This window comes from Apium graveolens, chromosome 9, assembly GCF_009905375.1.
Source record: "Apium graveolens cultivar Ventura chromosome 9, ASM990537v1, whole genome shotgun sequence".
Lineage (NCBI taxonomy): Eukaryota > Viridiplantae > Streptophyta > Magnoliopsida > Apiales > Apiaceae > Apium > Apium graveolens.
In genome coordinates this window covers 70679838-70693040 of record NC_133655.1, presented here as the reverse complement: position 1 = coordinate 70693040, position 13203 = coordinate 70679838, and the positions used below count along the sequence as shown (strand labels likewise).

Sequence of the window (13203 nt, the reverse complement as noted above, 5' to 3'; positions counted from 1 at the left end):
ATGGAAGAGTGCAGTGTTGTGCTACAACAGAAACTCCCTCCAAAAGTTAAAGATCCAGGAAGCTTCACGATACCTTGTATCATGGGCAATCTATTTTTTGACAAGTTTTTGTGTGACTTGGGAGCTAGCATCAATCTCGTGCCCTTGTCTGTCTTCAAGAAAGTTGGTCTGCCTGAGCCTAAACCGGTAATCATATCTTTACAACTAGCTGACCGTTCCATCACTTATCATCGAGGTGTAGTAGAAGATGTCTTGGTTAAGGTGTATAAACTCATCTTCCCTACTGATTTAGTTATTCCGGACTTCGAGGAAGATAAGAAGATTCCCATTATCTTGGGAAGGACATTCTTACCTACAGGTCGAACTCTGATCGATGTGCAAAAGGGTGAGCTTATTATGAGAGTTCAGGGTCAGGACGTGACTTTCAATGTCTTCAATGCAATGAAATTCCCTACTGATGAAGAAGAATGCTTTAAAGTAGAGTTGGTCGACTCTATAGTGACTTCGGAGCTTGATCAAATACTAAGGACTGATGCTTTAGAGAGAGCCTTAACAGGGTGGAGAGTATGCATGGACTATCAGAAGCTGAATAAAGCCACCAGAAAAGATCACTTCCCTCTTCCATTCATTGATCAAATGCTTGATAGATTGGTTGGTCATGAGTATTATTTTCTTCTGGTTGGGTATTCATGCTATACTCAGATTTGTATTGCCCGAGAAGATTAAGAGAAGACTACCTTTACGTGTCCTTTTAGCACTTTTACTTTTCGTCGAGTTTCTTTCGGACTTTATGGTGCACCAGCTACTTTTCAGAGATGCGTGATGGCCATATTCTCTGATATGATTGGCACTAATATGGAGGTGTTCATGGATGATTTCTCTGTATTCGGGACTTCGTATGACGAATGTTTGCATAATATTGGTTTGGTGCTGAAAAGATGTATTGAGACTAATCTGGTGCTCAAATGGGAAAAATGTCACTTCATGGTGCAATCGGGTATCATTCTTGGGCACAAGGTATCTAGCAAGGGTCTTGAAGTGGATAAAGTCAAGGTGGGGCTTATTGAAAATCTTCCTCCACCAATCTCAGTTAAGGGAATCCGCAGTTTTTTAGGTCATGCGGGTTTCTATAGGCGATTCATCAAAGGCTTCTACAAAATCTCTAAACCCTTGTCCAATCTATTAGAGAAGGATGTCCCTTTAAAATTCGATGAACAATGTCTAGCTGCTTTTGAGGGCCTAAAAAAGAGTTTGACTACAACACCTTTTATTACTATAGCTGATTGGAATGAACCCTTCGAGATGATGTGTGATGCTAGTGATTATGCAGTTGGAGTAGTTCTTGGCCAGACAAAGCAGAACATATTCCATGTGGTTTACTATGCTAGTAAAACCCTTAATGATGCTCAGCTGAATTACACCACTACAGAGAAGGAGCTTTTAGCGATTGTGTATGGTTTTGAGAAATTCTGATCTTACTTACTTGGGACAAAAGTGACAGTTTTCACTGATCATGCTGTTATTCGATATCTGATCTCGAAGAAAAATTCAAAACCTTGTTTGTTTCGATGGATTCTATTGCTTCAGAAATTCGAGCTAGAAATCAAGGGCATAAAAGGTACAGAAAACCAAGTAGCGGATCATCTCTCACGTTTGGAAGATCAAGGAAATGCTTCCCAAGATAAGACATTAATTAATGAATCTTTTCCCGATGAGCAACTTTTTAAGGTGCAAGAAGAAGAACCATGGTTTGCAGATATTTTGAACTATCTTGTGAGTAATGTTATTCCCCCAGAACTCTCTTATGCTCAAAGGAAGAAGTTTCTACATGAGGAGTGGTATCGATGGGATGAGGCGTTCTTGTTCAGACAGGGAGCATATCAGATTATCAGGAGATGCATTCCGTATAGTGAGACTGAGAGTATTATGTGAGATTGTCATTCTACTGTGTTGGTGGTCATTATGGTGGAGAGAAGACAGCTACCCGTATTCTTCAAGCGGGATTTTTCTGGCCTACTTTGTTTAAGGATGTTCATCAGTTCGTGTCAAGATGTGATCGCTACCAAAGGGTTGGAAATATGTCCAAGAGAGACGGGATGCCTCTCAATGTTCTTCTCGAAGTTGAGATTTTTAATGTTTGGGGAATCGACTTCATGGGGCCATTTGTCTCGTCATGCAATAATCAGTATTTTTTTGGCGGTAGATTATGTGTATAAATAGGTTGAGGTTAAAGCCTTGCCAACCAACGATGCGAAGGTGGTGATAAATTTTCTTCGTTAGAAAATATTCAGACGTTTTGGTACTCCAAGGGTTATAATCAGTGACGAGGGATCGCATTTCTGCAATCGCAAGTTCACTGCATTAATGGAAAAGTAACATGTGAATCATCGTGTTGCCACAACTCACCATTCTCAAACTAATGGGCAAGTTGAAGTGTCAAATCGAGAGATCAAGCGAATCTTGGAGAAGGTTGTGAGTCCATCAAGGAAGGATTGGTCATTGAAGCTAGATGAAAGTGTGTGGGCCTATAGAACATCATACAAGACTCCTCTATGAATGTCAACCATTTCAGTTGGTGTATGGGAAGGCGTATCATTTGCCTGCGGAGCTAGAACATAGAGCGGATTGGGCTTTGAAGAAGCTGAATCTGGACATGATAGTTGGAGAGAAAAGAATGCTTCAACTTAATGAACTCGACGAGTTCCGACTTTAGGCTTATGAGAAAAACAAGGTATACAAGGAGAAGGTCAAGAGATGGCATGATAGGAGGTTAGTGCGCAAGTCATTTGCATATGGTCAGCAAGTTCTATTGTTCAGCACTCATCTCTGACTTTTTCCAGGAAAGCTTAAGTCAAGGTGGTTAGGTCCGTTCATTGTCAAAACTGTGTGTTCACATGAAGCTGTGGAGATTTTTGATAAGCATCTGGACCAAGCGTTTAAGGTAAATGGTCAGAGTTTGAAGCATTAATATGGTGATACGGTGAACCGTGAAGTGGTGAGCGTCGTTCTTTCGACAACTTGATTCGAAGATTCACGTCAAGCTAGTGACGTAAAGCGCTTCGTGGGAGGCAACCCATGTTTGATGTATAGTAATTTCGATAAGAAAAAAGAAAAAAAGCAAAAAAAATATAAAAAATTCAGAAATTTTCCAGAAGCACGGCGCGCCGCGCTAAAAGCGGGGTGGCCGTGCTATATTCTCCAGAAATATGGCGCGCCCACGCTGGAAGCGGGGTGGCCGCGCTAACCCCCTGAAAAAGAAAAAAAAGAGAAAAAATCAGAACAAAAACACTTCCACCCGAATTCTTAACCTAATTATATATGCTAAACACTTTTAAACCCTACCCATCCCTTTACCTAGCCTATATATATACATATCCTCTTATTATACATATACATCTCCTATTCTCAAAACCCTAACTTCTCCTATACACTACTCACACCCAAATATATATTATACTGTCGTGATGGCACCTAAGAGAGCAAGAACCGTTGGGATTAGTAGCACTCATCCCTCGGCTACTGAGGATTCTAGCATGGGTGGTGCGATGAATAGATTTTCTTCTCCGGAGGCACAAGAAGAGTTTACTAGGCTGATGTGTAAGTCGATTGTGAAGGAGAGGGGTTTCTTACCCACGGCGAAGGATGGAAAGCTTTTGGAGATGATTATTGGGTTGGGATGGCAAACTTTTTATGAGACACCCGTTGGAGTCCCGATGTGCATTGTGTAGGAGTTTTATGTGAATGCTAAGGTGGATAAGAATGGGTTTTCTGTGTTCGTGGGTTGACGGTTGATTATACCCCCGAGTTCGTAGGGTTATCAATCAACCCGCGAGGAGTCCTACTGCTAAAGATTGGGTACAAAAGACAAGGGAGGATTTTGATCTGGATTATATTGTGGTTGAGTTGTGTGTTCCTAGGACAGAGTGGAAGTGCAAGCCGGGTATGAATGAGCCGCTTACTTTTCCTTCTTCATGTATGAACATGTATGCTAGGGCATGTAACTTGTTTGTATGTGCACATATCATGCCATCTTCGCACTCACGCGAAATTACTGTGGATCATGCTATTTTTCTATGGGGGATTCTGAATGAAGAGTATGCGGATCTCGGGTTTATGATTCATCAGAACATGTTGTGTTTTATGCAAGGAAGGACCATGGGGAAGATTCTTCATGCCTCCATTATTACGAGGTTATGCACTGCACTTGGTGTCAGGTGGCCCGAGGATGAGCAGCTACAGATGCCGAGTGCTCCCATTGATAGCTCAGTGATTCTGCAGCTGAATGAGTGGTATGGCGGGAAGGCCGACGAGAAGGGCTTGGGCTACATATATGATCATTTTCCAGATGGTCAGCCAGCTGATCAGACTTATGCTGGGGTTTTTCTCAGGCACATCAGGAAGCCACTAGAGGCGCTCGTGGAGCCACTAGATCTTTACGTGATCAGCAAACAGGGAGAGTTCTGGAGTAGGAGATGCACAGTATAGGAAATTGGCTAGGCGCATGGATGCGATGCACGACATGCATAGTCATTTTGCAGCTGATTTGACACAGGCTTTGGGTAATGCTTTCTGAGCCATTGGTGTCGAGGTTAATTGGCCTATTTTTGGAGTTGATTCTGTGTACCCACCACCGGATACTCCACCCGAGGAGGGTGATCCTACCGATGGCTAGGTATGCCTTGTATCCTTATTATTACCTTCAATAAGGATATAGAAAATTTTAAGTTTAGGGGTGATAATGTAAGGATTATTAGTGTGTGTTTTGTCCATATAGATTCATATTGCATGTTTAGTGTAATTCATTCATATTTTTGCATAAGTGTCCTTATAGTTGTTTGCATGTTGTTTTACATATTTGTTCGTGTTATTATGTTAGTCCATGTAGTTGCATTTGCATGCATATAACATGATCCCTTAGGTTGCGCTATTTATGATTGATTTGTTGATGTTAATTTGAATGTAGTGATGTCAAATAGAGGGATGATTAAGTCCTAATGAATTAATTTGCATGCCCAGAAACAAAATTCATTCACAAGTCTTATAGTTTGCTTTTGAACTAGATCATGATCATATTTGTTTTCTTGTTGAGATTTAATCACTTGGTTATACTTAGAATTTGTGTTATTCTCGTAATGACGTAGGAACAAGGATTTTTAAACTGGAGAAGAGCATGGATATCATTGCTTATTGTGAATAAGGCTAGGCGTCAAATGGCTAGTAGTCGACTCATATTTTTATGAGTAGTCTGGCATTGAATGAGATGGAGCGAAACACACTCATTCAGAAATTGAAAAAAAAGAGAAAAAAAGAAAGGAAAAAAAAAGAAAAAATATGTGTTTATGCAGAATTGACCAAAAGTGGGCTCTTTGATACTCGAGTTATTAAGTTCTAGGGGACTTTGTGCCTAGTGACCTAAGGCTTGTATAGTCTGGGATCTGCTAACCTGATGCTCGCTACATGGGTATTATTGTATAAGTTTTTTGGGACCTCATTCATTGCACGGTCAAATAAGCATTTGTGTTATGTGTTCACTATAATAGCATGATATGTGTATAACTCTAGTAAAATTGAAGTGTTGTGAGTCATTATTTGTTTAACGCTTATTCTATTTATAAAGTTCTGATTGTTTTGGTAAAAGAATAGGATATGATTATTGATCTAGTGATGAGAGTATATCTGTTAAGCATCGCACACACGAGAGTATATCTGTTAAGCATCGCACACACGCACGTTTCTGGGTTGTAAGTTAGTTTATGAGATTTAGTTGAACTTTGTTTCGAATAATTGCATTCTTAGAAACATTCCTTATTGATTGGTTATAGTCATTCTGAGGAAATTGTTGCATATTCATATTAGTTGCATTCATGCATTTATTGTGTCTTTAGTTTGACTCTGTTTATGCTTGAGGACAAACATCGATTTAAGTTTGGGGGTGTGATAAGTGGATTTTATATCCACATGGAACACTTTATATCGGCTTAAATTGGATGTTTTAGACTCAAGTATGTGGTGTTTTTTATGTGTTTTGTATAATTGTATTGCAGGGCACTAGTCAGGAGGAGGAATTAAGTTTTACAATGATTTTATGCTAATAAGAAGTCAGGAATGGAGTTTCGCGAGATCGCACGAAGAAAGGAGCGTAAAATATCAAAAATCAGAAAATTGGTCAGAAACACGGCGCGCCCGCGCCAAGCACAGTGCGGCCGCACCCGTTTGTCAGGAAGTCAATGCGCCCGCACCATAGGCAGCGCGCCAGTACCAATGTTTTTCTACAGAATCCTGTTTTGATTACGATTCTGATTTCCTACGAGTCAAGATCCACTTGGGGCATATATAAAAAGATAAAAAGATGTTTTTATTAACAAGGAAGCAAAGGAGAACAAAAAGAAGACCTAGAGCACATGAGATGACCAAGGAGAAGAAGATTTAGTTTCATACTTTTGTATTCTTCGATTTAGGCGATACTTTGGATGCTTGTTGTTGATTTGTTTTCAACCCTATTACTTTTATATTCTTGCGTAGTACTCTAAACTTATTTATTACCATGTTTTCATTGAAACCCATGGTGACGATGTGTTCGATCATGTACTAATCGTTGTCATGGTGTTCTAGCGGATTTATATATGTATTTCAATAGTTAATTGTTTAAATCTTTAGTGAGTGGTGATTTATGATTTCCTAGTTTGGTTGTGCTTATTCGTCTTTGATGCGTAGCTAACATCTAAGATTGTTTGTTAATCTCTATTGAAGCGAAAGTGAATATAGAGGTTTAGAATTTTCCATGCTAGCATAGGTTTATATATGAATTGACATGCATAATTTGTAGTGTAATTTTGACCATCTTACACACCCTATGTAATCATAATAGATAACCTGCTCTTTAACCGTTATGTTTTCAAATTCTATAGACATATAGGGTCTAAGCATAATTGGTATCTATTTGGTTTTTATCTTGATTGTGGATGCTTAGTAGTAGGGTATACGTATATCAAAAGATAGCATATACTAGTTTCGTCTTATCTGATTAGTTATCATCACTATCGCAATCTATGGATAAAGGCATAAACTTTGGATGAAGTATTTAATCAAGTTAGAATCCCATGTTTTATTCTCATATAAGTAATTCACTTTTAATCTCTTAGTTTAAGTTTGCTAGTATAATCTCTTAAGTAGTTAATCAACTCAATTTCTTACTTGTCTTAGCTGTGAACGATAATCATACATTGTTACATAAGTGCATAATCTAAACTTAACCTAAACCAGTCTCTGTGGGAATGAACTCGACTTAAATCTTATACTACTTATGATCACGTACACTTGCGTGTAATTTTGCGTGTGTTTTAGTGCGAACAAGGAGCTGGGGGATTCGTCCCTAGGGACAGATCTTGTATTGGGGGATTCGTCCCTTGAGGGTTTGTGAGCTTCGAGCTTTAAAGGTTGTTCTCGTGGTAGGGACCGGGTATCCTCGTAGGACGCCTACGTATCTCTGTGTTCTAGAGAATCAAGGAAAAAATGTAGTTCTTGATGATGCCCTCGGGGCTATAGCGGCGAGGGCACACCAAGAACGTAGTGGCATGTATGTCCTTATTTGAGGATTAAGCCAAAACATAGTTCTAGATTGAGGGATAGAGCCATTTATATAGAGATGAGTATAGGGTTACACTGGTATTGGAAGACTTGGTGGACAAGTTTCCAACTTAGATGGTAATTAGAACTCCTATAAGGAAAGGATTCTATATTCTTCCTTGTAAGAGTTAGTGTCCTTGTTGAACGTCATATCTTTGTTCTTTTAGCTGTATTGGGCCTAATCCATGGACAACTCATGTTCGTGAAGCTTGACGACCTTCATTCATGGTCCTTGACAACTTGGGTCGTGTTTAGTCTGTAACAAACTTTGACCAACTTGGTTTTTTATTAGGTTTTGGACAAGTATTCCAAGCATAATTAATGTGATATTTAATGTGTCTTTAAGATGTATTTTCTATCCATACCATACAGAGTCTACAAAAAAATTAGAATTTAATCTATATAGGCAAATATGATTAAATTTTAGATATTCAATTATAGGTTGTTAATATTCAATAATAAAATGGTAACAAATATAAAATCATTAATAATAATGAGCTAGGTGTAATTAATATATGTTATTAAATATGACAATTATTTGTATTTATTAATGAGGAGTAATAATGAGTTAAATGTAATTAATATATGTTATTGAATTTAACAATTATTTGTATTTATTGACGAGGGGGTAATTTAGTAATTTTAAGTGGAATAAAATGTCTCATCCAACCTCTATTTGCTCAATTATGTATAAAATAGATAGATAATAGATTTAGGAAAAATATCAAAATTATTTTTTCTAAATACTTTGTGATTTTACCATTTTTTTAAAAGTTTTTTTTTAAAATACTCAATTCGCAGATTTTTTTTTTAAAATACGTTGCAACCTTATGTGCAACATTTGCAATCTTATATTAAACACGAAATGTAATATTTGCAATATCGTCTACAATTTCGAACAACCTCTTTGCACCCTCATATGTAACTCTGACCGTATCTTTGTATATAAGTTTACGAAAGAATGTTAAAAATAACAATTTTTTGGGGTAAATGGTTGAAAATTCCCGTTCTGGAAGTGGATGGCTGAAAATACCGTTTTGGATATGCATTTGCCATTTGGGTATCATGTTTTGTACTAGATACGCATTTGTCAAATGGGTATTCAATTTATTTTTTTTATTTTTTTAAGATACGCATTTGGCAAATACGTATCTCAATGGTAATACCCAAACTACAAATGCGTATTTTTAGTAATTTTCTTAGATACCCGATTCTCAAATGCGTATTACACTTACCCAATTACAAAATGCGTATCCAAAACGGTATTTTCAGCCATGTGTTTAGAAAATGAGTATTTTCAGCCATTGGACTCCAAAAATGGGTATTTTTAGACATCACCCTAAGTTTACATGGTTTCAATTTGGCCCTACTTGGAAAGCATATTTGGCATTTTATAAACAAGCCTGAATCTTTAGTGTTGAGTGTCTATAAAGCATGATACTATCCTAAGAATCATCTTCTGAAAGCATAAAAAGGAAGTGATGGAAGTTTCATTTGGTCGGGGATTTGTGAGGCAAAAGAGGAGTTATTTAAAGGGTTTAGATTGATGCTGGGGGTGGGCATAATATATATATATATATATATATTTTTTTTTTTCGTTGACCAATGGTTGAGGGGAAAGAAAGATTTTAGTGTAGAAAATCATCACGTAAACAACAACAAGGATGATAAGGTTAGTGAATTTTTCCGTCCAAACATCAAGGAGTGGGACGTGAATAGAATAAATCAAACTTTTCATGAAGTTGATGTTCGATGTAATTTAAACACAAGAATTCCTCAAACCCATATTCAAGACCGTATAGCATGGGTGCACACTAGAGATGGGAAGTACACATCTATGTGGGGTTACTATTACTGGTATGATAGACACATCAATGAGGAGGAATAACCTAATCCCCTAAGTTGGAGTAGACTGTGGAAAGTCCCAGTACCACACAAAATGAAGTTTTTTTATCGCGTGTATGCAAAAATAGTATAACAGTAAAAATTTTGTTACGAGCACGGGTGCCAACATCGATCATATGCTCTATGTGTATGGTGGATGTTGAACATGCAGGTCATATCTTTCTCGAATGTCCATTTGCTAGATAATGTGTTGAAACTAGACCCCATATCAATGCTAAGTTCTTGAACAAATAAAGTGTTTGTATGTAAAACTGAGAGAACAAAATAATATGCTCAAAGGCGTAATTTTATTAATGACCAAACAAACTGATATATAAGGAAAAACTACAGAATTCAAATGCTAAGAAATAGGGATTAAACGTAACAACTTTCCTACCACTACTCGCACCACATAATTATTCTCCTAAACTCCTAGAATCACGCCACAACTTGAAGACCAAGCCTCCTGGCAATGCAAGACACACCAACGGACTAGATAATAATAAAACAGATGTAAATAATTCAAAGTTTAGATTAAAAAAAACCCAACAAAACTCCCCCTTAATCTAAACTTGCTTTAAGTCCTGAACACCCAGCAACTTTCTCATTGTCTCGAACTTGACAGTAGTGAGAGCCTTTGTTAATGAATCTGCACGCTGATGCTCTGAGCTTATGTGCTTCACTATGATCTCCCCCTTTTCAACGCACTCGCGTATAAAATGGTACCTCATGTCTATATGCTTACTGCGCCCATGGAAAACAGGATTCTTGGCTAAGTCTATGGCAGACTTGTTATCGATATACCGAGTCACCGGACCAATTTCACTACCTGTTACAACTGACAGCAACTTTCGAAGCCATATAGCTTGACACGCAGCTCCAGTAGCCGCCATGAATTCTGCCTCACAAGATGAGAGAGCTACGCACCTTTGTTTTTGCGAGACTATCAAACTATCATTCAAGTAAAATACCATACCTGCAGTACTTTTCCTGTCCTCAGTGTATCCTCCCAAATCGCTATCCGAGAATCCTGTCAGCATATTGTTCTTACTGTCTCTGGTGTATATAAGACCAAAATGACTGTGCCTTTAATGTACCTCATGATATAGTTTTTCTGCGTTTTGATGCAGAACAGTGGGACGTTCCATGAACCTACTAATCATCCTGACTGAGAAAGCAATATCTGGTCTTGTGTGGACCAGGTATCGAAGACCACCAACTATACTTTTGAACTTCGTAGAATCAACAGCTTTCCCATGCTCATCTTTAGTAAGAATCTCCTTGGGATCCATCGGGTATTTGACAGGATTACATTCCGCCATACCAGCCTTTTCTAATATCTTCCTTGCGTACGAAGCCTGTTTAATCTCGATGAACCCCACAGCTTGTTTAACCTCCATTCCCAAGTAATATGACAATTTTACCAAATCTGTCATCTCGAATTGATATTCATCTGGTTCTTAAACTTACTTATTTCTTCGATGCTTGTTCCCGTAACCAGCAAATCGTCAACGTACACACTCACTATCAGAATTTCACCATCAGCTCTTCGAACGTACACTGCATGTTCATACGGGCAGCGAACAAAGTCTGACGCCTCGAGGCACTTGTTCAGCTTTGCGTACCATGCCCGTGGTGCTTGTCGAAGCCCGTATAATGCCTTAATTAGCTTGTACACCATATTTTCTTTTCCCTTTTTAACAAACCCTTCAGGCACATACACTTCCTCTTGTATTTCTCCGTTAAGAAACACCGTCTTTACATCGAGGTGATGAACCTCCCAATTATTTTTCGCAGCAAGAGCAAGTAGCAAATGCACGGTCTCTAGACGAGTCACTGGTGCAAAAATTTCCTCGAAGTCAACCCCTTTTTCTGCACATATCACTTCGCCACAATGCGTGCTTTATACTTTATGATTTTACCATCAGTGTCCTATTTGATTTTATAAATCCATTTCAATCCAATGGCTTTATGTCCAGGAGGCAACTCCGTGAGTTTCCACATCTTATTTTTCTCAACTGCCTTGATTTCTTTTCGCATAGCTTCTCTCCAATTTTCATCTTTGGCAGCACACTTGTAGTTAACAGGCTCATCTACTCCCATGAGATACAACTCTTCATCATCAATTTCAATTTCTTCTGTATTGGCATAAATTTCATCAAGTGGTCTGTAGGGTTTTACCTCACTGCTTGTATCAGATTCTTCACCTTCCGTAACAGACCCTGTTTCCGAGCTATCTGTCTCACTTTCTGAAATCGAGTTTTGTTGGGGAGTCCCTGGTTCTGTAAATTCTGCTTCCTCGTTGACACCTGATGTATTTGTAACCATCTCAGTCACAATAAATGATTCCCTTTGAAGAGTTTCATCCTTTTCATACTTCTCCCAAGGCCAGGACTTATTTTCTTCAAAAACCACATCCCTACTAACATGTAAAGACTTATTCTCCGGGTCATATAACCTGTAGGCTTTCGTACCAGGCTCCTTTCCAAGGTGTATCACCATCTTACTTCTATCGTCTAATTTTTTTAAATGTACACTGGGAACCCTCATATGAGCAACACAACCAAAAACACGTACATGCTCGAGATGGGGCTTTTCTCCAGACCACGCCTCAAACGCTGTCACACCAGAAACGAAACGAGTTGGCAGCCTATTAAGTAGATAAACCGAATGCCTTATAGCTTCGCCCCAGAGATTATTCGGTAACTTCATTCCCTTTAATAAGCTTCTCGCCATCTCAATCATGGTGCGGTTCCTTCGCTCGACCACACCGTTCTGTTGTGGCGAGTAGGGAGCAGTGAAATTCCTATGTATGCCAGCATCTTCGCAATACTTATTGAATTCCAATGAGCAAAATTCTCCACCCCGATCCATCCTAAATGTTTGCACCTTTCTGTCACCATTCTCTACTTGTGCTCTGAATTTTTTAAAAGCTCCCAGTGCTTCATCCTTGGTTTTCAAGAGATTTGCCCACATAACATGACTGAAATCGTCGACCAGCAAGAATACATATTTGTTTCCCGCTGGTGTACACGGTGAGATGGGTCCGCATAAGTCCCCATGTACAAGTTTCAGTGTCTTCTTTGCACAGAAATTCGACTTTGAGGGAAAAGCTTTCCGAGTTTGCTTCGCCATTAAACACCTAGTACAGGGTTCCTTAGGATGACTCAAGCTTGGTAGTCCATGCACCATATTAGTTGATGACATCAACATCATGGCATTAAAATTTACATGCCCAAGACGCGAATGCCACAATCAGGTGTGATCCTCAACCTTTGACAGCATACAACTCGACACACTTGGCTCCAAAATAATTTTATACAGCCTATTCATGGACCTTTTAACTTTCATAACCAATATGCCATTTTTATCACGCACCCAAAGAAAATCACCCTTAAGCACAACTAAATTTCCCTCTTCCGAAAACTGACCAAGACTAATGATATTATTGCAAAGCGAAGGAATGTAATATACCTCACGTAAAAGCCGTTCCTTTCCATCCTTGCACATGATTCCCACAGAACCTTTCCCTTTAATGTTCACCATAGACCCATCACCAAATTTGACCTGCCCCTGTTATGTTCTCATTCAGCGTCTTAAATTTTGATCGAATTCCGGTCATGTGGTTGCTAGCGCCATTGTCCAAATACCATAGATTAGACTCAAATTGGTTTTCATCCCTGTTCATCTTTA

At 38.7% G+C, this 13203-nt stretch overlaps 1 protein-coding gene across 1 annotated transcript; it reads left to right on the top strand.

The window, feature by feature from the left end:
• LOC141685309 (uncharacterized) lies at positions 1 to 2713 on the top strand. The gene is made up of 3 exons (XM_074490417.1): positions 1 to 564; positions 2028 to 2210; positions 2573 to 2713. The coding sequence occupies exons 1-3, from the start codon at positions 1 to 3 to the stop codon at positions 2711 to 2713; spliced, it is 888 nt and encodes a 295-aa protein (XP_074346518.1).
• The last annotated feature ends 10490 nt before the right edge of the window (positions 2714 to 13203 follow it).

Excerpts from the sequence above, each read along its gene's own strand:
- LOC141685309 (XM_074490417.1), top strand. The coding sequence starts at position 1 with ATGGAAGAGTGCAGTGTTGTGCTACAACAGAAACTCCCTCCAAAAGTT. Across the intron at positions 565-2,027 it reads GAGCCTTAACAGGGTGGAGA|GATGTTCATCAGTTCGTGTC; the intron begins GTATGCATGGAC and ends ACTTTGTTTAAG. Across the intron at positions 2,211-2,572 it reads TTTTTGGCGGTAGATTATGT|TTGGTGTATGGGAAGGCGTA; the intron begins GTATAAATAGGT and ends CAACCATTTCAG.